The sequence below is a fragment of the Panthera uncia genome, chromosome B4 (genome assembly GCF_023721935.1).
Source record: "Panthera uncia isolate 11264 chromosome B4, Puncia_PCG_1.0, whole genome shotgun sequence".
Taxonomy (NCBI): domain Eukaryota; kingdom Metazoa; phylum Chordata; class Mammalia; order Carnivora; family Felidae; genus Panthera; species Panthera uncia.
This window is the reverse complement of record NC_064809.1, coordinates 27162455-27185578: the sequence shown is the minus strand read 5'-3', so window position 1 is coordinate 27185578 and position 23124 is coordinate 27162455. Positions and strand designations below refer to the sequence as shown.

Genomic DNA, 23124 nt, shown 5'->3' with positions numbered 1-23124 from the left:
AGAGGCATCACAGCTCACAGGACTGTGATGCCCACGTGTCTCTCTGTTGGCCCTGGCATCCTTCATTTAGTCCACCAAGAAGCCTTCTGATGAGCAACGGTAACCTGCACGGTGGAGGACCAGGTCAGCCCCGCTCACCAAGTGTCCCCGTGGCCTGAACATGTGACCCATGATCTGCTAGGTTCCCCTGCCATCACACCGGCTTGGGCCATCGTCACCTCCTGCCCAGGTTACAACAGCCTCATGACCCATCTGTTACTCTAGCTTTCGTGCCCTCCAACCCACTCGCCACACTGCGGCCAGAGTGCTCGTTATCGGTCACATTGATCCGTTTTCTCTTCTCACTTCAAATACTTCAGTGGCTTCTCACGGCATTCAGGATAGAAATCCCAATTCCAGAGCATGGCACATGAGATGGTCCATTACTGGAGCTGTGTCCTCGCCCGACTCCCAGCTGGCTCCAGTCCCAGGACCTCCCCCTTCTCACCCTCAGCCCTTTGAAACCACTTGCAGTTCTCCGCGGTGGCCCCTCAGAGCTTCGGTGCTGATTTCTTCTGCTTCCCCCTTCCCACCCCACCCCCTGCACCCGGGGAAGGCACTCACCCTTCTGGCTTAGGTTGACGGCCATTTCCCGTGGAAGCCCTTGTGTCCCCCTCACCCCAGTCTGAATCTGGTGCCTCTTTTGTAAGCTGGCCCTTCTCGTATCATTTGTCATGTAATATGTTAACTATGTTACTATTTCAGTCTTTGTCCCACTAGAATGTAACCTCCCCAAGGGAGTACTAATTATGCAGAACTTGGACATGAAGCACAAAGATAGATGCCTTCTTGCCTAATAGCGGTCAGGGCCTCACCCACTAAGCCTGCCGGCCATGTCTGCCTCTTGAGGGAACGCTGTCTTGTCTGATCACAGCTCCCTATTGATTACGGCCCAGACTCTAATACATGTTAACCTGGAGGAAATGGAGAAATTTCAAATGATTTTTGTCCAGTAGAGGTGCAAATGGTGGCTGACTGGTACAGAGGAGGAATCGCAAATGGTAGCAGTTTGATTACCCTATGGGACGTAAACCGGTTTTGAAATCGGATTTCCTCAGTCCTCCCCCACTGTCTTCCCTTCTCTGTATGTACAGGAACATACATGTGTCTGTGTATATGTGTTTTGTTTTTTTTCCTCCTAGACCGCCCAAACTCACGTTACCATCCTGTTGCAGGCTTCTGTCATTGACCATTTAATGATTGAAGTCTTAGGCATGTGTCCCGACGGCTCGCAGCTCTGTCACCTTCAGAGAGAGGCTGCTGCGTGGAGTGGGGGTGGCCGACAGCCTCCAGGCGCGGTGCCTTCTGAGCCCTTCTCAGCTTTCAGGCCATGATCAGGTCCGGCCAGTGACCCAGCCCCGGGGGGGCCCGGGGCCCAGTTTCGGCCTCAGTCCCGAAAGAGCCACCTGCGCTCCAGGGCTCCCCACAGGCAGGTCCAAACTCTCTCAGTGCCCTCCTCAGGCTGAAGCTCCCTCTCCCTCATCCTCCCTCCCTCCCCGGGTGTCAGCCCCCATCACCATCGAAGGCTCCCTCTGCTTCCCCCCTGCTCCCTCTGTTTTCTTAGCCCCAATCAATGTTTCTCCCAGTAAATATTTGCATGTCTAACCCTGCTTCCTGGAGGCCCCAGAACGTCACCTGTGTTCACCATGTGCCTGTATGTAGATTTCGTGTGTTGAAAATTACGCTTTGCCAGTAAGTCCAAGGCAGTCATTTGTCCCATTTTAACGTGCCCATCTAGGATGGCGTTTATACCAGTGGCAGGTGCTCAATAAACAGGTGTAGAACGAATGAACGTGGGAGAAAAGGATTCTGCTTTTAGAGGCACGTGTGCCCAAGTGTAACACCACCACGGTCTTGGTTGCCCGGGGGGACCTGATCTGAAAGTAAAGTGGGCCATGTTGCTTGAAAGCCACTGGAGATGCCTCTGGGTCACCTTCCCTCTGAGCTGGTGTAGTGTCTTTCCTTTGAAGTGCCCGCGTCTCCCACATGACCTAATTCCTCCTCACAGTGTCCATGCCAGGGCAGAAAAGGGGAAGGCGGGTGACAGGACGTGAGGGAACTGACCTGAGGAGGAGAGATAAGGTGACATGCCAGGACAGAGAGAAGCTCAGGACACAGAAGCGTGGTGGGCCCAATGGTGCCCGGGCCAAGCGCGTGGGTGGGGTGGTCACAGCCAGCAGGCCGAGTGGGAGCCTGGCTCCTCAGGGCCCCGAGAGGCGGGCCTGGGAATGGAGTGCTAATTTGAAAATTCTCTCTCATCGTCCTGACACGCATGGAATCGATGAAAACCTGTATTTAAAATCATTTTTCTGATCATGCCATTCTCTCTGGTTATTCAGCAAGCTCAATAGCCGATTACGAATCATCCCCCAACTGTGACTAATTAAATATTTGAGAAATAGAATTTAGCACTTTTCATCTGTAGAGGGCTTTCCTGACATTAACTAATTGAGTCTAAGAAAGAAAGGTACAACCTTCATTCTGTAGATGGCAAAACTGGCAAAGGGAAGAAGAAAAAAAAAATGTGTGTACAGGGGGAGGGATCCTTCGAGCAAGACTGTTCTGGCCCGCAGAACCCCCAATCTTTGGGAAGTTTGGTTTGTGTCATTCTCACTGCTGGTCTCGCTGCAATGCTAGCCTCCCTGGATTTGCTTCTGGAAACATTCCTGGAGCCCCACACGGGGTCTCCTCTCTCAGGATCACTGGATTCAAGTTCTTAGTGCTGGAAACAAATTATGAGTGAAGGTGGGGTCCCTCAGGGTCAGCTAGGGTCTTGGGGGGAAGGTCTTATCCCACCCCAGCGCCTAAGAACTGGCGCTTGCTTCGGAGGTCAGGACCCAGGCAAAAGAAGGGCCGCTCCTGGGGCTCCTCCATGGTTGCTGGTGAGCGACAGCGCCACCTGCTGGTGTCACAGCTCTTCTCTTCGCCCTGCTGACTGCGGGCGACCATCAAGTTTTCCTCTGTAATTTCCATATTTCCTTCTCCTGCCAGTCCCAGCTCTGAGTTCTGGCTTCTTCAGCTGGAGGAATGCAGCGGACAGGCTAGTTCAGAATCCATAGAAATCGGTCAGAGGACCACGTGGACATAAAGAGCAAACATCTCACCCTGGATTAAAATGAGTGTTAATGAAGAAATTGAAGTCTTGCTTGACTAGCCATTGGGAATGAGGTCTTAATCTACCTCCGGGGAAACTGAAGACTGTGCCCCGGGAGGGGCTGGGGGAAACTCTCTGCCTGGTGTGGGTTTCGGGGGACTTGTCTAGAGACTCTGTTTTCTTCCTTAGGCTGTGTGCTTGTTTGGGGGTGGCAGGAGAAAAGCAGCTGACGGGGACCAGAGTTTGGCAGTCATTGAGTATGGATTTGTGAGGACCCCACATGAGGCATTTGGTCATCCTGCCACGGCCCCCTCCCGGGTCTCAAAGGCTGTGGTGGGGGTTCCATCTGAATATTTTACTCCCTCCAAGTGAACAGAGATGGAAAATGTTCTCCCAATGATGGAAACCGGTTCTGAATTAATTTCTAAGCCTCCACATCCCTTCTCATAGAGTGAGATCTCCTTCTCAAGGTGATTCAGCTTCTTGTCCCCACCCTGCTGCCCAGCAGCACATCAGACAAGAATCACTGATTGTGAAAAACCCTGTCCACACGAAAAACCCTGTCCAAGCCAGGGGACCAGGATTCTGAAGCACAGTGACACAAAACCCTCTGCGGTCGGGAGTCAGGAGAAAGAGAGGGCCGGTCTCTCTCCCACCACTCAGGGACCATCAGAGTTTGGCCCACGGGAACAAGGAAGTTGGAGCCTCCCCCTGCTCTATCCAGCTTCTAGAAGGGGGTTTCCTGACAGCTCATTGTACCTCCCCGCAACGGGAGGACTCGCCTGAACTGGCCCTTGAGGACAGCTGGCCCATTTCTCTCCCTTGACACAAGCTGGTGTCGTACTGAAGGTGAAACTAAATTTCTAAGACGTGTTTGGAGCCCCGCAAACGAGGGCGGTGCTGGATCTTGGCTGAGAAGCGTAATGCCGTGTCACCTGCCGAGTTCCCATGCTGGCAGTGGTGCCACAGTCCCCGGCGGAGCCCTGGCCCCAGCCTGAGCCCCCGGGAGCCTGAACATCCAGGGTGCTGAAGCGCCGCTGGGTTCCCCCTCTGACTTCTCTAGCGAACGGACCCTCGAGTGGTCTGGCTGGCGCGGGCACAGGCTCTGCCCCATCGCAAGCATCCTTTGTTATTGAACTTCCCTGCGGAGGCACCGGGCTTTGCACATGTTCTGTTCTTCCGTGCGGCCTCATCCAGGGCAGGTACTGGCTAAGTCCATTTCACAGAGCTGAATGGAGCTGAGGCACAGACAGGTTAAGGAGCTTGCTCAAGCTTAACAGCTGTAAGAGGCAGGGCTCGGGGCGGAAGTCTGAGAGGCCCCAGAACCCGTGCTCCTCTTCTGTGCGATTGAGCCTCTCCCCGCCTGTGTTGTTGGGTTTGTGGCGCCAGCAGCCCCTCCAGTTAATCTTAGCTTCCGACAGAGATGGCAATGGGTACTTTGGGCAAATTGAGGTGCTTTCTAATACTTAAGTCACACTGTGGGTCAGAGATGGTGAGAACCGGATCTGCTTGCTTTGGGCCGAGTGGAGGTGGCAGGATACAGTGGAATCAGAAGCAGAGCCAAATTCAACCTCTATCCTCCGTTAGCAACCGGAGGACGGGGCGGGACGGGACTTCCGAGGGCCCCACCTGTACCATGGGGATAACAAGTGCCTTGCAGGGCCGCTTCCCAGGATGTGATGAAATCACCCGGTGGGGAGGCTCAGTGTGTGACCGCTTTTGCACGTGCCTCCTGATGGAAGAGACGATCGTGGGCTTTCGCTGGTCTTGGTTATTCAGTAATAGACAAAAATGGAGCACAGACAACCAAATCTGAGTACAGTCTTGCACGGCCTCTACCATAACTAGGTCTTCCAGCAGCCAAATCCCCATCTGAAGTTTCACATGCCTCAGTCTTTCACCTGCAAGATGCCCAATCAACCTTACGGGGCTATTCAAATACATACATCTATATGTGATGTTTGACACATTTAACATTTAAAATAGCAATTTAATGGTGCGGGATTCAGAAACTGTAAATATTTTCAATGCAACAGAATAATTTCTTGCCTTTTTTTTTAGTGTTTGAGAGAGAGAGAGAGAGGAGAGAGAAAGCAAGTGGGGGAGGGGCAGGGGGAGAAGGAGACAGAGCATCTGAAGCAGGCTCCTTGACGACAGCAGAGAGCCTGATGAGGGGCTCAAACTCATGAACCATGAGATCAGGCCCTGAGCTGAAGGTGGATGCTTAACTGACTGAGCCACCCAGGTGCCCCCAATTTCTTGTCTTCTAGAGTAGCTTCTAAGATTAAAGCAACAGGGCTACTTCAGGTCCAGGATATCTGTAAAAGATGGCATTACTGTGTAGAAAACCCCAGGCCAGTATTTCCCATGTACTATGTTGTCTGCCAGAGATTTCAGAAATATCTGCATAAGAAGACTGGGCTAGAAAGGGATCTAACAGAGCAACGCCTTTAATTATGTGACTATAAAGGCACAAGATAGAAATGCTAGCACATGGTATAAGATAAGAAGGTAAGTTGAGACCAGACTCAACTTAGGGAGACCAGTCCCCCTTTCTAAATCTTCCCCTTTGGAGCTGCTGCCTGATGGGTTGATGACTAGCTATCATGAGAAATCCTACCAGTCCTTCCAGGCCTACCCCATGGGACTCAGTCCACGAGCTGCCCTGATTCCTTCCCCTCCCCTTTCCCTCCAAAGGAAGGCTTGGTTTGGACTGTGTAGTTCCCTAGAGTGGCTTTAACAAAGCCCAACAGGCTGGGTGGCTTAACCAACAAAAACTTACTGTCTCACAGTTCGGGGTGTTAGGAGTCTGAAATCAAGGTGTTGGCAGGCTTGGTTTCTTCTGAGGCTGCTTGCTCTCTTTGGCTTGCGGATGACCCTCTTCTCTCTACCTCTGGGTCCAAATTTCCCCTTCATATAGCGACACCAGTCCTACTGGCTTGGGGCCCACCCTAATGATCTCATTTAACTTAATTATCTATAGATTATCTCCCAATAAGGTCACATTTGGAGGTAGTGGGAGTTAGGACTCCACCTAACTTTCTTTTGGGGAGGGAGGGGCATACAATTCAGCCCCTAAGAGACTCCCATTGCATTGTTATTGATACTTTTTTGGCAAATCATCCTCACTCTCTCCTCCTCCCAGATCCTTGTGGGATCTGAGCCTTGCCATAACTCATATTTGTATTCTCTGGTGAGCCTTACACTGTGCACGCACTCAATAAACCCTTGAACGGGTGAGCAGTAAACACATGTGCTCGCTCATGAGTGACTACGGGCCATTGCCAATAATGACAGGTCTGGAATACACAACGTGTGATTCCAGAAACACACTTCAGCAGATGACGTGACCACCACTGCAGTCAGCGCTGACCTGTGGAAAGGCTCTAGCCGACAACGAGAAAAAATTTCTTTCCCCCCGGGGACCTGAAATGTCATCGTTGGCAAATGATACTCCATGCTTGCCCTTTGGGATTCCTGATTCAAAACCCAGAATGGCCCTCCTGCAGGAGTCACAAGTGTCTAGAGGGGAAGGAACCACAGCAGGCGGGGATAGAGGAGGCAAAGGAAGACAGGAGGAGGTGAGGCAGGGTGCCTGTTTTATAATCGCCTCCTCGGATGGGCTCTGATACTAACCATGACTGACAATTTCCAGAAGCATTGTTCAGTAGCTTAATTTTTTTTTCTATGGAGAAACCGTGAATTGAAAGTACCGGTTGGGCTTGTCTGTCATTCCCATCCGATTTTCTTTGTCTTTGCTTCCATATAGGCATAAGGCTGCTTGTTCAGTTCCATATTTCTTTACCTTTCCGGAGATAACACATTGTGTTAGAACTATTTCGGGGTGGATGCTAAAATGGTGTTCAGATGGCAAAGTTGGGCTTAACAATTCAGTGAGATTTAATAACAGGCAATTTATGTCAATTTCCAGATAACACAAGTCAGTTCCAATATATTCCTTAAGAGGCTTGCAGAGCTCCACGGCATTTGGTGTCAAAAGCATTTCCCACAACCGTGGTGAGGCTGTGAAGGAATGTTGGGGCTGAGGCGTCATAGACACTGCCTCCTAGTACTTCAGCTTGCATTCATTTCTGCTCCTATAGCCCTCTTTTCCGTCCGAGCATGATGGAAAAGCTCAGTAGAGGACTAATTCATTATTAGAAATGAGGGATGCTGGTCCGTTCATCTTTCTTCCCTGCTAATCCTCAGGGATCAAGGTCATACACTGTCATGCACTGTGCATTTGAATGGTGAGACCCGGGGTGGGGGGTGGGGCGGTGGGGCTATTTCCACCCAAGCTCCACACTGGCAGCACAGTGCTCCTGTGGACAGAAAGCCTCCGATGTGCTCCCCTTGCAAATCCATCTTTCCGATCTAACTCCTGGGGTATGTCTATTGCAGGTAGTCTGAAACAACCTTGATGTTCCTTCTCTGGTGCGGAAAGAGCAAGTACTTTCAGTGCGATGCATTTGCTCGGTAGAAGTAAGGTAGGGATTTTTCTTCGGGTCAGATGCCATATTACTGTATTCGCTTTTCCATTGTTTGCGTTTGAATCATTACCTTGATCTGTGACTCGCTCTTCTCCCGTTGACCTTCCTAGTCACTGCTGTTAAGCAAGGCCTGTTTTGATGCCTCTGGCCCTTACTCTGGATCAGAGGCCAAGGCAGGCCTGTGAAAACAAATCCCCAGACCCTCTCTCTGGGCCCTAGCTTTCTGCTACCCACTCTCGGCTAGGAATGGGGAACGGTTGTGGGGTTGGGGGGTTGGGCCCCACAGCTGCTTAGGCCTTTGCTCTGTGCCCCGTGTGGCCTCAGAACCTCCCACACACTCAGATAAACATCCAAGAACCAGTGTCAGAGCCCCACTGTTAACAGAAAATTAAGATGGCCAAGAGCAAATGCAACTTTTCTCTTCAAAAAAGCATGAGCATGCATCTCTGCTAATAGATGCAAAGACCAATCTAGAAGAATATAAATCAAATTACTGATGTACTTCTATTTGAGAAGTGGTGACAAAGACACTCTCCTTGACCAAACTTTAGTCAGGCTCCTCCGAGCCCACCTAGGCTCTGTCCTTGGGCATGTCTTCCTAGAGCGCACTTCCTGCACAAATCCTGACGAGTAGGTTTAGTGAGATCCCTTACCCTTGATATCTGATCACCCTCGTTATCTAATCAGGTTCGTCATTCTCCACCGACCCCTCGTGGCGCCTGGTCACCCTGGCCTGGCTTCAGCATGAATCCTGTTAGGTCAGTGAAGCTAGAGTTCCCGCTTACTCTGGTGTTTCTTTTTAGTAATTGTCCACGGCCATGGCTGTAAACTCCCACTCTTCCCCGTATTCAGAGTTGGGCCCAAGCTCTCTCCCCTACACCTCATTGCCGTGGTCCCTGTGCCGATCGCAATGGTCCTGTACCATCTGCCTAGTAAGGCAGACCTAGTAAGGCATGACCTTAACAAGTGTCAGGAGTAATTAGTTAGCAGTGGGGACATCTGTGACTTTCAATCCCTAAATTATGTTTGCATATTACTGGCGTATTATGTTTGCAGGTTTCACACAGATCAACCACTTTCTCGAGATACGTATGCCATAAAATTTAAGGTGCACCTCTGTAAGGTGCACAATAAATCTTAGTACTTTCATAGAGTTGTGCGACCCTCACCCCAGCCCCGGTGAAGACAATGCCCATCACCCCCCAAAGTTCCCTTGTTCTGCTCTGCGGGCGCCCTTTACTCCCATCTCCGTCTCCGGCCACCACGCGTCTGCTTTCCGAGTGGCTTTTCTGAAATCTCATTGAAATGGAATTAAGCACCATGTGGCCTTCTGTACCTGGCTTCTTTTGCTTGTTAATGTTTCTGAGGTTGATCCACGTGGCAGTGGGCGTCAGCAGGCCGTTCTCCGCGTCGTTGGATGGTACTCCATTGCATGGATGAGCCGCATTTTGTCCTCCACTTCTAGTCAGTGGACACGTGGGCCGTCGACAGGTTTGGGCTGTTGTCAAGCATGATGCTATGAGCACTCACGCACAAGTCTCCGTGTGCATAGAAGGGTCACTTTTATAATCAGAAACGAAGAAAAACGATGAAAGACCAACATGGATTCTCAAGCTGTTGTTGCTGGAATGCATCCTCTTTTACCCAAAATGGGGAGCTCTGCAGGTGGGGCCAAAGGTTTACAACGAGGAGGAAAAGAAGTGGGTCCCTGAGAAAGGATCTGCCTGACCCTGGCCTGTGCATGGCCCCAGGGGGACAAACAGGGCCAGTGGTCCCATTCCTCTGGAAACTGATGGTATTCACACCGTTCCTCCCAAGCCTCTAAACACACGTGACATGTCATGTGTCCCCACTGCAGCTCTGTGTCAATCCCAACACAAACACACTCCCCCGTCTCAAAGTCCTCTGGTTCAAAAGCAGGAAATCAAGGCAACACCAGACCACGTGAATTTGTCGTGTTTAATAAACGTTCCCCAGGGTGGTTTGCTTTTGGAGTGGCTGCAGAGAAAGGCCCGAAACGCGGGTGCAGCCTAACTAGCTGGGTTGCCCAGATTCAGCAATTCAAGTGTTCAGGCCGGGTCCTTTCCCTGGTATGCAAAGGTCAAAAGTTGCGGCTCTGCGGGAAAGGCATCAGAAAAGCCAAGGAAGAGAGGATCCAGTTCTGTCAGCAGGAAAGAGAGGCAGAAGGAACAGAGGCGAACAGGAAGTTGGTAGGTACACAAGATGGGCACCTCGTTTACAGAGACGAGGCGGAGAGCAGACTGACAGCACACCGTTGGGGGATAATATTTAGAACCAGTAGATACGACCTCAAAGCGCTATGGGTTGACTCGGTGGTGACGGGCACCACTGCTGACACCTACCTTATCTGTGGTCTCAGCAGGTTCTCTATGGAAGTTCTTCCAGCAACCCGAGTTCCTGTCTGTGTACGTAAGGGTCTGGGTGGCTTTGAACGGTCACCCACGGGGGCAGCTCTGCCTGCCTCTCTCCTTTGGAAACTCCCCTGGTCGCCCTACTGGCCCTGAATCCCGGTTTCTCTTTGCATTCTGCCTACGGCAATGCCGCTTTCTTCTTTTTTTAATGTTTATTTATCTTTGAAAGAGAGAGAGAGAGCCAGCCAGGGAGGGGCAGAGAGACAGAATCCACAGCAGGCTCCAGCTGTCAGCACAGAGCCCGACGTGGGGCTCAAACCCACGAACCTTGAGATCATGACCTGAGCCGAAGTCGGACGCTCAACCTACTGAGCCACCCAGGTACCCCCTTTTTCTCCTTTCCCTTCTACCTTTATTTCTTTGGAAGGTTTTACTCATTCTGCTTTAATCCATCATTTCGAGGTGACTACACTCCTTTACTTCAACACTGACGCTTCTCCTAGTTCAGCTACTGTAACAGTAATATTAATACCAGCAGGTATCAGCACTTGACAATATTCAAAGAGTTTCTGCTTGATCCTCACCAACAATCAATCCTATGACGTGGGCGGGATAGCTGGCATTGATTCCTTTTTCGAAACAGAGGAAATGGAGGTGGGGGAGTTCAGAGACTGCCCAATATCACAGAGTCTCAACACGGTGGGACCAGGAGCAGGTTATAGGCCCCCGACCCTGGTGCAGTCCCAGGGCTGGGCACACAAGTGATAAAGTTTAAAGCAAATGTGCTGTTGACTGATCTGTTTGACAGAGACCGAAACAGGGGTCGGTGGGCAGGAAGGATGCGGTAACAACTCATGGCAGGTCTACAGAATTCATCTTATGGGTCCGTGAGCCTGTGAGGAGAGTTTTCTCATTTTTAGGTTTTCTAAATGTCTATATATTCAATACTCCTTTTTTAAAAGCTTTTATTTAAATTTTTTAATGTATATTTATTTTTGAGAGAAAGAGAGAGGATGGAGGGGAGGGGCAGAGAGGGAGACACAGAATCTGAAGCAGGCTCCAGGCTCCGAGCTGTTAGCACAGAGCCCGACGTGGGGCTTGAACTCACAGACCACGACATCATGACATGAGCCGAAGTCAGACACTTAACCGGCTGAGCCCCCCAGGCGCCTTGTATTCAATATTCTTAAAAAGGCACTGAGATCCTCAGTATGAGATGTGGAGATCACTTTAGGGTAAAAAGCTTCTGTTGAATGATGATTTGCAAATATATGTCTATAATATAGTGTTCAGAATATTATGGGTCAAATGTCTAGTTATACAACCCTACATAAAATCTTGCCCTAAAGTTTTAGCAGTTAATACTTAACGGCCAAGTATTGATACCAGGTTGACATGAACAAAAAGAACGTTTTGCAGAAAGGAACATGCTTGGGATTCGATGTGAATCAATTATTGTGTTTATTCCTGAAGCTTTTATTTTGGAGCCCTGTATCACAAAATGGCATGTTTAATGTTTACAGCAGGTTTTAGAAATTTGAGATGTTTTTTTTTTTTCATTTCTACCGTTTTTTAGAGTAAAATTGGAGATAATGTTCCAAACCATCATCAAAAAATGCAGAGCAAACTTTTCTGTATATAAACTGTACATAAAAACAAGGCACTATACATTTCAGGGAAGATATTAAGGTTGAAAGGTGGATTTGCACAGATTCTTTAGAGCCCGTGCCAGGAAGTACAAATGTCTCTGTTCATTTTAGCACCGGAAGGAGCACTCAGAACAAGTCAGACCTAAGGCCGAAGGAGACATTTCTGAACTGTGTGTGAAGATACAGAAGGGTGCCAGAGCTAATTCCACAGAAGCAATTCCATCTACCTTTTCATATTATTTTGACACCAAAAGGAAAACAAATCTTAAAAGTGAATCGAATAATATTGCTTTGTTAAATACGTATTTGATTTATACGATGTGTATATAAATATATATATTTTAGAGTCCACAAACTATCAAAATAACACTTTATGAAGAGAATTGCTTCAAAAAAAAGAGTAGGCAACGCTCGGCCGGAACAGGAGAGCAGTGCGAGAGCAGCTGCTGAGAAACAGCTACTTAAGTGCACACGGGGACACCTTTATTAACATGACCTGCTGAGTCGTGGAAAGAGAGTTTCCAAAGGGTTCGCTGAAACATTTACAAAATACACAAATCCAGGACACGCAGTACAGCTAGTAACTTCAGGTTTTAAAAACTCTGATGAAAAAAATCTTGTCTTTTTTTTTTAAATACCAGTCCAAAAAAAAAAAATTTGCCATTTTCCTGGTCCAAGGGTATCGAAAGTGACGACAGATTCTTCTAGCCATCTCTCCCGCTCAGAACAGACCTTTTGCTTTCTTCAGGTTCACCTGCTTCCAGGCGGGCAGTGCGTTGTATTCTTCTCTGGTCATGTCTAGTGCAAACTGCAAAATTGGGGGAGACGCCCAGTGGGTGAGTGAGAGGACTCCCATCCAAGCCAATGTGTCGCTTAAACGCCATCCCACACGAAGAAATGCTTACCTCAAAGTCTTCGTCAGTGAGATAAATCTCAAGCTTCAGAGGATCAACTCCCTCGGGCAGTGGCCTGGCTAGCAGATCGGCCAGCGGATAAATGGTTTTACAAAGCTTGGCTAAGACATCTTCCACAAGGGTGATCTGATTCGAAACTTCCGTATCCTAGAGAAGAGGAGGGAGCAGAGAGAACTTCGTGTCCTGCACCTGCACCAGTGTTTTGTCACGTGCCTGCAAATACATGACCCTGTCCTGTCTGTGCCCTCGCCAGACCCTGTCTAGTCTGTGCCTAGCCGGGGCGGGGGGGGGGGGGGGGGGGAGCGGTCGCTCAAGGGGAAGCAGGCTCTGAAATGGAAAGGGATTGCCCAAAGCCCCACAATTCTCCTTTACATGTCTTCCCACCTCACCAAATAAATCCTGCCTTGGACAAAAGGGAGTATCACGTGAGTGAATTATGGCTTAAGATTATTAAATCTGAACTCTAAACACTAGAAGCATTCAGATAATGGAATTTGTTTAAAAGTATTTTAAAATAACCTTATGAGGATTCATGCTGCCCCCTTGAGCCCTGTTTCTTAATCCATAATAGAAAAAGGTAAGAAAATGCGTCCAGGATATGCTGCTGAATCCAGACTTCAAACAAACAAACAAAAACCACTCTGTGTGCATTTACACTGAACTGGTTACTACAGGTAAATTCTCTTCCTCTGTTAAACCTGAAAGCCAGGTCACTGCCCTCCTTTTGAGTGGTGGGAATGAATGACTAACAGGGTTGCCAAATTCATCAATGATGGTCGAGACTAGTGGTCACGGAGTGGGTTTGGAGCAATCCTGCACCTAAGACCCGGGACAAGCTACTTCAGGTGTCTGTGTCTCAGCTCCTTCCCTGGGAAAACGGAGATACACGAAGATGAATCTTAATAGAGTGTTGTAAAAATAAGGGAGAAAATACACGTAAAGGGCTCGGAGCCGTGCCTGGCCCACGGTGAGCGCTCAGTGATTGTGTTGTTGCCACAACTTGGCGTGGAAAGCCCGACCTCACGGGCCGGAAGCCCGCCGGCCTGCGCGAGATGCTCCCAGGCCACCGCTGCCTGGGCATGCACGGCGGAAGCAGGACACAGCAGTAATTACAGCCTGGAACTCACACTGCAGGAGGAGGTACTGGTGCGGGGCGCTGCACCCACAGGCACGACTGCGTGTTTAGTGTAAACAGAGCCCTATCGGGCTCCTCCCCGCGTGGACCGAGCCCACTGGCTTACAGAGAGATGTGAGTCTCGGCAGCGATGCCGGCATTAAACAGGCATTTGCGCTGCGCATCCACTGTTAAGCAGCAGCGAACTCTTTTTGTTTAAACGTGTTCGGACCTCCCGTAAAATACCCATGTCGTCTCCTCCGGAAAAGCAGCTCTCTGACATAGTAAGGAAATTGAAATGGAACAAACCTATTTCCTTCACAATGTTAAAAACTCATGACTTAAAGAAATTCTACACAGCTGTAGTAAGCTTTTTTTTTTTTTTTTTTCCTACGTGGTTGGAAATTATAATGTTCTGGTTAATAATATGCTTTAGTAAATAAAGGTTATGATAAATGCTTCATGGGCTAATACCAACTGGTCTCATGAAATACTATTAATGAGCTATTCACACTCCTAATCAGGAGTGACTCACGATACATTCGTTCACTTCGTACTTTGGTCTGTGAATAATCCATCACAGGTTTATTTTGTGTCTCCTCAAACACAAGGTTACTGTCTGAAGCCAGAGGATTTTGTTGTGCCTTACGCGGACCTCGAAAAGCAACAGAGTTTTAGCGAACAGAATGAAGAGATGGCAGCTTTTATTTCTGTATATTCTTCAGAGTAATTAAGTTCACCTTTGCTTTTAAGTTGTTTAACTTGAACACCAGGTGTAGAAAAATACCAAAAATAGTTCAAATGACTGATTACCAAAATAGTTCAAATGATTTTTCCATTTCCTAAGCTAATTCTATGTAGACTTGTTAACATGTTGTAAAAGAAAACAACAACAACAACAACAACACTTTATCACTTAGAAAATGCCATTGGGATGCTTCTTCCCAAGGTACAGTCGACTCACGATCTGAAAGGTGTGGAGCCACCTTCACGGGGAAGCAAACCACACTCACCATTTCTGTGATTTCAGCAATGTCCTCTCTGTGCTCCCAGCTGGGGAACATATTGGTGAATGTCAGGGGCTCCAGACCAGCGTGGATAAGGTAAGACTTGGGGGGCGGCCTCTTGATATTTTTTCCTGTAGGTACACAGAGGGCAACATCAGGACACCCGGGGTACGGGTCCAGAGACCCGGTCTTTCTCTGATTTTCCTTGAAATCTTTTCTTCATTTGGATCTCTTGACTTATGGTTCGAGTGCAAGTTGTGAGTAGTTCATAATAACGCATGGATGGTATTTATACAAAATGTTAAGTTTATGCATATAAGGATACGTAACACTGCATGTAAGTGACCTGACTCTAGCAAAATGCTTCCACGTCTCTGGATCTGAGAAAGCCTCTCTCCATGGCTCCTGGGCAAGAGATTTTTTCCTCTTGCATTCACCTGTAGAAGCATTCCTCTGACTTCCTAAGGCAGCGTTAAGTTCAATGTGAGTTAAACAGCTAACAAGAGCATTTTCTAAACCACTCTAATTTAAACATTTGGTGGGAATTTGTTACTTGTTACTGACGAGCTTTTCAAGAGAGAATCAACTGCATGAACTCAATGAAACTAATCCATGAAACCTTAAAAATTAAGATAAGAAATTGATTACTGGCATCCTCGTTTTACATAAAATTCTATAAATTTTTGGCGGATGGTATAGTAAAAAGCCATGAGTTCACAGTAGATCTTTCTTTTTTAGATATCACACTAAAAATAATAACGAATGACCAAAAGGTTGCCATTGGCCTTCCAGCCCATTTAGGTGAGATTTCCACTCTGGACAGTGGGCGGCTATGCGCAGAAGAAGGCCCCCAGCATGATTACACCAGAGTGCAAAAGGGTTTCGACCCCTCCAGGGCATTCCACAATACAGCCTTAAATCTTGAGGGTAGCAACTCAGACGGCCCAGTAATATAAAAGAGAAAAATGAATTCCCATTCATGGTGACAGTCAAGAATGCATTAATCTCAAGATTAAGAAGCCTCAAAAAAAAACTTGGTTTCATCACTGCCCGCTGGGCTTTATCAAGGTTGGCCGGCACACGCAGGAAGGAAAACACTGGTCTGCGATCCTGCCGGGGTGGATGAAGCCTGTCGCAGAGCTGAGGGCCCCAGGCCCGCCCACTAGCACCGATGCCTCACCTTTGCAGTACTGGAGCACGGTCTCCATGGCACTCTTCCGGTCGGAGGCCCAGCGAATGCGGGCGGAACCCGTGATCTTGTTCTCGATGGGCCACCAGCCCTGCCAGAGGTACACCTCATGGTGATTGTCAACAAGGAAGAGTGCTGTGAGGGCAAGGGCAGACCAGACAATCAGGGGCTTCTCCGTGGATGCTTCCGGGGCACTCTTCCCCAAACCTAATGGATGCTTCCCTCCAGGCTGCTTTTGTCAGAGGGAGGGGGTGCAGAATCCCCTTGGCGGGGCCAAAGGCAGGGTGTCCACGACGCCTCAGCCCTTTGAGCATACAGTCAGTTAAAGCCTCTGGGCAGAGAGAGGTGGCATCTGTGATGCCGGCCTCTTTTCCCTCCCTGTCCCCACACTGTCTCTCCCTTTGCCTCTCCTCAGTAGCCGGCCCACCGGCGGCCCTTCTGAGAATTGGCAGCATGCTGAGGGGAGGGATAACGCACCCACAAGGGGCTGTAAGCAGCATTTCTCTCCAAAGAACATATTAAAAACCGGAGAGTACACCCTCCTTGCCCTACAGGTCACTGATGTGCGTGCCCCACATGCAATTGCTTCCTAGGTGACTAAGTTCCTGGTTCTCGGTGAGAGAATAGGGCTTGAAGGAGCAGACGCGTTCTAACACATCGTCAGCCCGACCTTATTCCATGTGGCAGAGGGGCTCTCACACCTGCTCGGTCCGCCTGCCCCGCGTCCTTTCCTAGCCCGTGTTTCAGAATTCCACGCACACCACACATTTGAGAAGCCTAGAAGAGGTTGATAACCCACCCTGAGGCATAGCGTGAAGAGGGTGGGTAGCGGCCTCCCTTTGAAGGAACTTGCTAATATTTCCCGCAGTATGACCCGTGGGCCAGCTGTTGAGCTTTTAAGGTGGGGAGCTGGGCCGGGTTAATGAGAGGTTGTGGCTGAGGAGAGAGGGCACAAGGGCTCAGACTCGACTGCAGGAGTCTGGCCGGGTCCATACAGCCCAGTCTCTGGTGACGGTGACTGTCCCAACCAGCACAAGGGCACACAACCGGTTCTGTCGCGAGGTGGGTGCCGAGTGGATACAGCCTTGACCTCGGAGTCAGAAGACATGGGTGGGAACCACAGCCCTGCCGTGCAGCCTTGGCTAAGGCAGACACCATTCTTTGGCTGATCCAGCAGATACTCTCAACCCCTTGCTGCCCCGCCACTTGCTTTCCTAGGCTCCCTGGTAGTGGAGGGTGGTCATGTGACAGAGCTCTGGCCGACGGGATGTGAGCAGAAGTCAGCTGGGGGCTTCTGGGAAAGCTTTTGCTTTATCCAATACAAGGGAGAGACACTGCCATCACTGCCCTTTTCCCAACCCCTTCTTTGTGTCTCGAACGAAAACATGATGCCCGGAGCAGGGGAGGCCGACTGTGGGCCACGAAGCCACAAGACTGAGGGAGTCTGGGAGAAGAGCTGAGATTCCAGGCCTGACACGGTTGTGCTCAGCCTACTTGGGCGAGTTAAGCACCTGGGCCTCGGTTTCTTAGACTGTAACATACGGTTGATGTTCCCTTGCTTTTGGGGTAGGTGTGAGCATGAGATAATATAAGAAAGTTACCCGCCAGGGCACTTGGCAAATAAAAACCGTTTAGTCAATATGCAAGTAGAGTAAAAAGGCCGTCTGGAAGGTGTACGTTCTGTGGCTCGGCACGATGACCCCTTCCGCGGGCCATACCTGGCTGTGGCGCGCTGTACAGATCTTCCTGCAGGAAGGGCATAGAATTGACCACAGAGGGGTCTCGGGCGGGATACATGAATTCTGTGGCTGAGAAGTCACCAGAGGAACTGCTGAGGATGAACAGGCGGGGTGTGAAGTTAAAATTTCCAGGATCTTTGAAAGAAAAGAGAACAGAGCTGAGGACACGATATGCATCAAAGGAAATCCCAGATGGATGGGAGAGTGACCGTAAGACATGAAATAACCCCAAAACTTCATGCGAAAATAGGTAAAATTTATCTGACCTTGGAGGTGGGGAAGGTCTCCTTAATCATAATTATAAAAGGAGGAATGAAGGGACAGGGGATTTCTGCACTGACAGTACAAAAATGAACACTTTCATTGCAAAAAAGCCCCAAACCAAACAAAAAGGCAAGTGACAAAATGAGAAATGTGGAAACTGGTTTGTGCCCTTGGTATATAAAAGAATAAAGATAAATATCTCAGTAAAAACGTACAAAAAGGCAGAAATGAAAACATTCACCAAAGTAGAAATACAAATAATTAAAAAAAAATACATAAGCATTTAACAGTACTTCCAATTTAAACCATTAGTTAAAATAGTGCTTAGGTAGCAGTCTCCCCCCCCCCCCCCCCCCCCCCCCATTTTGGCAAAGAGGAAAAGGCAAAGTCCACTGGGGAATGCACACTCTCTGATGTATATTGCTGGGTGAATATGGAGACTGGTGCCAGTGTTCGGGGGCACCCTTGTTGAGCTGTACCCTGAATCTTTTCTAGAAACTTAACTAGAAGTAAATACATGTACTTGGTTTAAATTTATTCACGTCTCTATTGTGTAATAGGGAAAAATCGGAAACCTCTCTCCAACCAAAAGAGACAGGTTAAATAGAAAATGGCATATGGCATATTCATGGAATGCCCTGCGGCCAGAGAAGTCTAGATATTAACAACTTGAGCAACTGTTCGCAATAAAGGGAAAAATCGGGTTACAAAACTGTGTACTGCTGTCCAAAATTTCCTTTAATATAGATGTGTATGGATCCCATAGAGAAATGTTGATTCTAGTTATCTTTGAGAGAGAAGATCATAAGGGACTTAGTTTCTTTTTCAACCTCTCTGTACTTTCAAACATTTTCCATCGCCAATATGCATTATTAAGAAAAACTCTGTAAAAGTTCATGAAAACTGAGATGAGTATACCCCACTGTGGTCCAACCTTGGGCAAGCTGATGAAGTTCGCTGTGCCTCAGTTTCCTCATCAGAACAAACACGGTGGCGTTAGGTGGTGAGCGTTAAGGCACATCAGGTGCTTAGGCGGCGTCTGTCTCATCCTAACCTGCCTAATACTTGTTAGCTTTCCCTCTGTGTTAATCTGTACGTTAAGTTGATCTGTGTTTTGTGTATTTAATACAAAACCGACCTATTCTCTAATCTGAACTCTGTTAGGTCCCTGCACCCAGGATGCTGGCCAGACCGAAAGCGTCTCGTGCCATAGGATCACGTTGTGTCACTGTCCCTCTGGTTTCCTGGAATTCCCTTCTCTCCCTCCGTCTCTTCAGGTCATGCTTCCCTCCGAGGCTCTGTGTAAATGTCGTGTAATTTTCCTGGTGGAACTACTCTTTCTTTTAACTCTCAGCCTCCTTCATTCGTACCTCTCTCATGACACACCAAAGTTTTATTTGGCATTATGCTTAGCTGTGCGTATTATTTAGCTTCCTTACTGCATTGTAGGCCTGGGAGGATCTAGCCTATGTGTGATTCACTGGGTGTTGTGCATAGTATGTGCTCAGTAAATAAGTACTGACTAAATTAGTGATGGAAAGCTACGGAATGTTGGATTACCTTGAAGCATGCAGTCGTAGGCTTTCCTGTCTCTCCTTCCTAAAGCATCCCAGAATCCCAGCGGCTCTGATCCTTCATCACACTCATGTATTGTCACTTTACTGCTACTATGCAGTCCAGCTTCCAGGGGACATCTGCACGGAGAAAATCCAGTAGTTTGTTTGTTTGTTTTAAGCCTGGAAGTGTTGGCAGTATGGAATTATTCAAGACTAAATCTGCAGATCAGTTCACCATCTCTCTTCTTCCTAAAATAATTCTTACTAATGAATAAAAACATGCTCCGTGGTTTATGAATGTGTGTGTGTGTGGTGGGGGGGGGGGCAGCAATGAGAGGGACTGGCCTGGCCCTTAGAGAAGAATGTATAATTACATACAAGTTGCAATGAAAGTGATCATGTTTTTATATACAACATACATATTAACTATTCCTTGTCCTCTCTTGCTAGAACATAAGCATCATGGGGACGGAGACTTAGGTTAGTTCACTTGCCAGACCCTCGTCCCTAAATCTGTGCTTGGCACCAAGTACGTGATCAGTGAATACCTGCAGAGCGAATGAGTTCATCGTTCTGTTTTTTCCCAGTGGTCCAAGGGGAAAATCCAATGGGCCAGGGATGCCTTTGGATACCTCGCCGAAGGTCAACTATCACCCCTCCCCACTCGCTGGCACACAGAACAGCGTTTCGAGATGAGACGTTTTCCTTCCCGGCCATCTGCCTGTTGACAGGGCACTGGCCTGCGTTCTGTCCGCCCTCTCCTCGGCGCGGTAGGTTCGAGAGCCGTCCCAGGGGAAGGATGCCCGCCCAGCACCGCTGTGGTGCCCAGAGAACGGATTTGACCAGATTACCCTTTGGTGGCATGCTGTGGCCCTGGAAATGCTCTGCTTCTACTGTTCACATGTTACCAGTGTCCTCCCAGGTGACAGCCTGAGGAAACGCCAGGCATCCCCTGCCTAGCTGGCGGTCCAGCGACTCAGGGGCAAATGCAGGCATACGGTTGTCCTCTGGAAAGGGGACATCTTATAGTCTGACGCAGCTGGTGGTCTCCCAGACTTTTCTTTAGCTAAACGCTTCCTAACTTTCCACTGCTCTGGCAAAACTGAAATGTTGAACCCCTAAAAGATATTTGAAATTTGCTCTCTTTAAATACCAAAGGCCTCCAGGCTTTTAATTCAAAATCATACCCGTGAAGGAAATGACGGCACTCGTTGGGGGCACTTCCCTCACTCCTCACTCTGCCTTTCATCGAGGCAGGTACATCCTCAGAAGGTGGGGGAAGCCCTCACGCGGGCAGCTTGAAGCGAGATATGTGTCACGGCCACTTGGAATGTCAGAGGCCCCCAACCACGTTCATACCCACCCCCTGCTGAAGTCACTTGAGGTACACCCAGGCTTCTACTGGCGACCCTGGGTATCCTTCCCGCTTCAGCCGGCGTCCCACGGGGAAGCCCCTTCTGGGAGATGCCCTCACACACAACACTCACTGTTCTTTGATTTTATTTGCTGCGGTCCTTCCGACCTCCTTCGTGTGGGCTTGGGCTTTGCATCCGTGCCACAAGTAAATGAGGGCTTTATTTACGTTGAGGACAACCATGGAAGTCCTGGACCTCAAGCTACTACAGTGACAGGCCACTTCCAGCAAATTCCCTTCCACAGGCACTTCTCCGCGCACACAGTACAGCCTCCACTCACCTGCAGGGGGCAGCAGCGGCACAGAGTTAGGACGTGTGCCGCGCAGGGACCCGCCAACACCACCCACCCTGGGCCCACCCAGGCCCATCCTGTGATTTGGGGGTGGGGGTGGGGGGGCTCAGGCGGAGTGGCGGCCAGCTTGCTGCCGGCCCAGAAAGCACATCCTTTTGGAGTTAGAAGCAGGTTCGTGAAGTAGAAAACCCATTTTTGTAAATACTCAGGCATTTACAAATACTTACAAATACTGAGTATTTTATAAATACTCAGGTAAATCACATAACAGGCATATTTTGAGAGGCTCTGAAGCTAAGAATTCTTTTTATTTTATTTTTTTTATAAATCTATTCTATAAATTAAGAGATTTTTGTTGGCCAGCATCCAATTTATAATAGATGACCCACTGAATTTTTCTCCCCTCTTGAAAAGAGAGACAGAGTCACTGTGGGGATTCAGTTTAAGGGGAAGTAATCTCCCAGCCTCCTGCATACAGAGTCCTATGTATCCTAAGGTAAATGCCACAGGAAGGTGGGGGGGGGGTGCTATGAGCTCCCCCATAAGGCTGATTTGTAAGGCAAACGTGACGAGGCTTTCAGGGGTGAAGACACAGCTATATAAAGGGAGACTTACTTTAATACCCCTCCCCCCCCCCCCCCCAGTGTGAAAACACCTTCTAGGAGAGGGAAACGAATCTTATTCCACTTATTCCAACGGTGACAGTGACTTACTTTGCGCGTTCTCTTCCTCCTCTTCCCGCCTCCCGGAGTGTACTACCATTCCCCCCTGGAAACACTGCAGAAAGCAGGGGGGCTCCTTTCCCTGCAGGACCTGGACCTTTCAATGGAAACGCATTCCAGTAAGTAACACGTACCGGTTTTCAAAGTCTTAAAAAGAATACCTGCCTAGTAGAAACTCTGAAAAACAGCGAGAAGTACCCACAAACACCAGTGACACTACTGTTGTCTAAAGATAACCACTGTGAAAGGTCTAGGGTACAGCTTTCCTTTCAAAGTATCTTTCAGGTATGTGTCTTTCCCAGACAAAAGTAGGATTGTTGTCCTTTGTTACTTAATACCCGATTTATTCACTTGATGTTTTGCCATCAAAGACTTTGGAAACACAAGTTTTGATATTTTAGTGGTATTCTGTGGTATAGACGTAGCATGACTGATGTAAACAAGTTTGAAACAAAGTCTACCTCTCAGCAGTGAGAACGGCTGATCACTTAGTGACTCAGGGGCGGGGCCGGGAGGGGAGAACTGTCTCTTTTGCAACCATTCCCATAGTCCACTCATGGAACACTTCTCCTGCAGACCAGCCTCCCCTTCGCCTGGGAAGCACTGTGTTAGCTGCTCATGAAACTGTTAGGGTTGACTCCACTCACTCTCACTTTGGCTAGACATTTTCCCTTCACGAGGAAATTGTTTATTCAGCCTGGAAGTCGGGGCAAACCGAAAGGTAGGAAGCATTTCCCACCAGGAGTTAACAGATCAATCTCAGGGCCAACTTTGCGTAATTAAGCGCCATTTTGTGGCAGCGTTTTATATGTCTGAAGTGTTTTTACATCCACTGGCTTGATAAAAAGTGGAATGCTCAGACTAGAGAGATTAAGACTCAAAATTCTAAGGGTGTTTTGCAGGCACGATTGAAACATGGCCTTTACAAAAATAAAGGCGGTTGAAATTGCCCACTATTAGGGATACATTAAAATGCAATGGCCACTAACAGTTATTTTCAATTATTGTATAGTCTATAGTAGAAAATGTGTATTAAGTATTTTTTTAGGGAACAGGATTGGTTCTTAGGAATCCAGAAGGCTAGGTGAACATTAATCTGTTTCGGAGAAAATTCCTCTGTTCTCCTCTCTCATGCTATTGTTAACTACTCTTCCAAGGTAGTGAAGATACCTGCCTGTGGTATCATGCTTTCCCAAAACCTTACAGTCAACTCTTCATTACTAAAGGATGGGACCCCAGGCAAAGGTAATCCAAACAGCAAAAGAAAT

At 48.5% G+C, this 23124-nt stretch overlaps 1 protein-coding gene across 3 annotated transcripts in view; it reads right to left on the bottom strand.

Annotated features, from left to right (window-relative positions):
• Positions 1–12288: 12288 nt before the first annotated feature.
• Positions 12289–23124, bottom strand: part of SVIL (supervillin) — a 110710-nt gene continuing 99874 nt past the window's right edge. For all 3 annotated transcript variants that reach the window (XM_049624758.1, XM_049624756.1, XM_049624757.1), the window contains 8 exons: positions 21848–21953; positions 20915–21122; positions 19432–19565; positions 17587–17742; positions 15860–16003; positions 14686–14810; positions 12550–12705; positions 12289–12452 (listed from right to left, as the gene is read on the bottom strand). In XM_049624758.1, coding sequence (XP_049480715.1) covers positions 12366–12452; positions 12550–12705; positions 14686–14810; positions 15860–16003; positions 17587–17742; positions 19432–19565; positions 20915–21122; positions 21848–21953 — 1116 coding nt within the window. In that variant the 3' untranslated portion in view covers positions 12289–12365. The remainder of the gene's footprint in view (positions 12453–12549; positions 12706–14685; positions 14811–15859; positions 16004–17586; positions 17743–19431; positions 19566–20914; positions 21123–21847; positions 21954–23124) is intronic.